This window comes from Aplysia californica, unplaced genomic scaffold (genome assembly GCF_000002075.1).
Source record: "Aplysia californica isolate F4 #8 unplaced genomic scaffold, AplCal3.0 scaffold00612, whole genome shotgun sequence".
Lineage (NCBI taxonomy): Eukaryota > Metazoa > Mollusca > Gastropoda > Aplysiida > Aplysiidae > Aplysia > Aplysia californica.
This window is the reverse complement of record NW_004797882.1, coordinates 453,301-457,465: the sequence shown is the minus strand read 5'-3', so window position 1 is coordinate 457,465 and position 4,165 is coordinate 453,301. Positions and strand designations below refer to the sequence as shown.

At 43.0% G+C, this 4,165-nt stretch overlaps 1 protein-coding gene across 1 annotated transcript in view; it reads left to right on the top strand.

Moving 5' to 3' along the window:
- Positions 1 to 1,898: 1,898 nt before the first annotated feature.
- Positions 1,899 to 4,165, top strand: part of LOC101850671 (zinc finger FYVE domain-containing protein 21) — a gene marked incomplete at its 5' end in the record, with an annotated part of 14,193 nt that continues 11,926 nt past the window's right edge. Inside the window, 1 exon segment of the mRNA XM_005107562.3 lies at positions 1,899 to 1,955. Coding sequence (XP_005107619.2) covers positions 1,899 to 1,955 — 57 coding nt within the window.

The following is a 4,165-nucleotide window of genomic DNA, read 5'->3' as shown; positions in this document are numbered from 1 at the left end:
GTAATGTTGCGTAATCCTATTTGTAGTTATTACCTGTAGCACCAAGAACTGGGTTCAAGAGTGTTTCTTTGCCGGTGTAGATTTTGGCTTTTATAATATAGCCAGTATCAGCCTCAGTGAGCATGAAAGACTTCATCCCAAACTTGACTGGCTTGTCTTTGATGTATTGCTTTATCGACAACCTGTTCTTTGTCGGTATCATACCTTCGTCGAGGCTCAACCACCTTTTGGGTTTATAATGGTGTCTGAACTTTTCAAGCAGGCCTGTCATCATTGGTCTCACTTTATAAATCTTGTCTGTCTTATATAGACCAGGTTCTTCCTCATCTACAATATGTAGAAAGGTCCAAATTGAAAGGAATCTGTCCCGTGCCATTACGTGTCGGAACCCTGGGGTGCGTACAATAAAGTTTTTTGCACTACTCTCCCAGTAGTCTGCATATCTTGGTTTCACTGCACTGTACTCCATCTGAATTCTCAGAGCAACAAAGGCCTTTATCTCCGCAACAGATGTAGCTTTCCATCTCTTTGCGTAGTATGAATCTGGTTTCAAACGTTGAATTTGAGTGGCTCTTCTGTTTGTTTCATCACGTAGATTCTCCCAAAACACATTGTCGAAAAAACATATCCACAAACTCGATAGGCTTGCTTTCATCAGTGATAGTTTGTGGCATATTCTGAGGACCACAACCAGTACTATCGAACCTCACATTTGGCTTCTGAAATGTTTTTGACCACCCACTAGATAAGTCTAGGTTTTCAGGACCAAACACTGATGCTGTGTTAGATCTACCACCAGCAGCTGGAACTCTGCGAGTGTTGGTTGAAGGCCTAGGTCTAGCAGTTAGATTTAGTGTTTGCGAAATTCCTTCACTATCACTTTCGTCATCTGTAGTTGTAACATCACTGAGCTCACTATCTGGGTAACTGTGTGTTTCGTCTTCATCCGATTCCAACAAATTATCAGCCACAAACTGACCCGTAAAGCGTCTTTTGTTGTTGCTTGAACAACTTGGCTGATCGCCCGAACAGTTTGCCTGACCCGCTGATCGTTTCATTTTGTCACCTTCCACACAAAACACAATGAAAGTACACAAATCCCGCTCACAAAACCAAAATTCAAAACATAGAGGAAGCTGCCATTTGGTTTACCATGATCCCAAGCAGTAGCCCAGGTCGTTCAAAGCACGTTAATAAAATAAAGAACAAAGAATGGTCGAACTATGTGGCCCGAGGTAGGGCTCACACCGCTAAACCGGTGTAGCGGTATATAGGAAAATAGGCCTGCACCAGTATACCGGTGTTGCGGGTTCAAAAGGTTAAGTACCGCTTGCCCAGCCGTCTAGCCATCATTAGGTGCGGCTAGCCTGCCAGTCTAGCCGTAAGGCTAGCGGCTGGCGTAGCAGTCTAGCCATCATTAAGTACGGCTAGCTGTTTCCATAAATAATAATGAATTAATAAAATCACAAATAAGTCAATTATTTAGTCAATAATAGGCCTATGGGACAAGACTGGAAATAAACCTGCAGCTTTTTTTCTACTAGCTGATAGACTTCAATTTGTCTTTTGCCACAACACATTTCTTCTATTGACATGCTGATTGAAAGTTAAAAGTAAAAGGGATTGTTCTTCTTGAGCATAAAAGAATTTTGTTGTAAGTTTTTAAAAAAGAAAATGACAGAGCTATGACAATAAGGGCTGGTAATTGTGTAATTAATAGCTATTATATTGTGTTCCTCTCTTTTTCTGTATTGTATCACACAAGGAGTAACTGATAAATTTGCTTCAAAGTAGAGAGCAGTTTTGATGTATTTTTGTTTTCACCTAGAGATTGATTTTTTTGTAAGTAATGTATTAAGACTGAAATGAAAAGGATGTGTTGTTGTTGTTTTTTTCAGTGCACCCACTGTCAGAACTTTGAGTGTCAAAGAAAATTCGACTTCCTGAAGAGAAAGGTATGGAGAAATTCTTTTCTTTTTAAGAGATGTACAAGTACATTGGATTTGAATGAAAATGTGTCTAAAGACAGGGAGTTGAACATAGACATCTCAAATACGTCAGACGTTGAAAAATGTGTTTGCCTTACCTGTGATTTGAGAAAACTCTGATTATATTTATATAAAAAATTAAGAGAGATATAATAAAAATGAAATACTATATTGAATTGAAAAAATCAAGAGAGGTAACCGTGATGTTTTCTCTTCTTTGCCATGATCAAAGTATCTCCATATTGATAAAAGGATAGAAAAATGGATAGTTGTGCTCCTTGTTCAGTGTGAAAGTAAGACAGTGTTGCTGATGAGCCATAAGACTGAAAACAAAATTGCTCTAATGCCAGATCATGGTAATGACTATATATACTACTCAAAACAAGTTAAGGACCACTAGTTTTCACTATAGCATGTTTGAGACTGTGTGAAAGACAAATATTGAGAAGTTAGGTGACTGAGTTGATGCCATTGTAAGGAAGGGTCATCATTGTTTACAATGATGGACAAATTTGACACATCTCGTTTAATTTACACTGCCTTGACAGGGTGAAAGGGGGATAATTTTCTGTAAAATTCAACCTGTTTTTGACAATCACTCACGTGATTTTCAGTTAGTGGTAAGGGTTACAAACCAACTCAGGGGAATTCACGCTTCCTACACTAATGCCTGAGTGAGTTTGACGGTGCTAGGGGTATTAATTGCTGGCACATTAAGCGATTTTTATCAATGCCTCCAAGAAGACGCCTGAGCAACATCAACAGGGGACGAGCCCTAGCCTGGCTCCACAAAGGGATTGCTGTCCGTGAAGTGGAAAGACGGCTTGCTGGGAGTCACTCAGTGATCATCAGACTGAGAGACCGAGTTGCTGCAACTGGAACTGCTGTTTAGCGAAGGCGGTCTGGACTCTGGGTAGAGAAATTTCTGTCATGAACGCCAAGCTACAATGTGGGGCAGGAGGGTAATTTTTAAATTTTTAATTTTATTATTGGGGTGGGCGCTGTAAATAGTATGCAATAGAAGGAGTCGCTCCCCGTCCGTCCGCCCGCTCGAATGCATGGTGTCTCTCCGTCCGCTCGCTGTAGGCTGTACTATCTTTGCTGTTGTCTCTGTCTGATGTGTAGCGAGTAGCGAACTAATCTTCACAAGCGGACGGTTCGTTACCCGTCTGCTCGTTTGCGGGTAGTGCCAGCGAGTAGTTCATTACTCACGGACGCTAATTTTGCGAGCCCGACCCAACCCTAGTGACCAGACCATTAGAAACCGGCTGCATGAGATTGGTCTACGCTCCAGACGACCCGCAGTCCGGGTTCCACTGACATAAGCCAACCGGATTGCGCGCAGAACTTGGTTCACCCAGCATCTGAGGTGGACACGCCCGCAGTGGTCTACTGTGCTCTTCACGGATGAGTCCAGGTTCACATTGTCCTTCAACGATGGCAGGATCGTGTTTGGAGGCGTCCTGGTGAGCGCTTCCATGACGACTGTGTACAGGAGCATGACCGGTATGGAGGAGGCTCCGTTGTGGTGTGGGGTGGGACTGGACTCAACCACCGGACCCCCCTGCATCACATTCAAGGCACTCTGACAGGTATCCGCTACAGGGACGAGATTCTCCGCCCCATTGCAATTCTAGCTCTTCGGGCAATGGACCAGGGCGCGATACTCCAGGACGACCGCCAGACCTCACCGCACTCGAGTGGTGGATGATTTCCTGCAGCAGCAGCACGTGATCAGGCTTGACTGGCCAGCCCGATCACCGGACCTTAGTCCCATTGAACACTTGTGGGATGCTCTTGGGCGCCGAGTAAGAGACCATCAGCCACCCCCCAACAATGTGGAGGAACTCTTTAACATTTTGGACCAAGAATGGAAGGCCATTCCACAACTGTCATTGCGAACTCTTATTCAGTCCATAAGACAAAGATGCAATGACTGTTTTCTTGCAAATGGTGGCCACACAGGATTTTGAGCCCTAATTGTTTATGACAGTTGTGATGTGAATTTTAAAAACATGTGTTACCTCCTTCAACATCTGAAATTACCCATTTTCCAATAGAAATGTGCAAAATGTCGTTTGCAAAAGGTGATATGATGTATAAAGACCCCTCTCAAACAATTTTGAACCTTGTCATGTTTTTCAGTTTTATGCACTATGTGTGGCTTTAAATGGTCC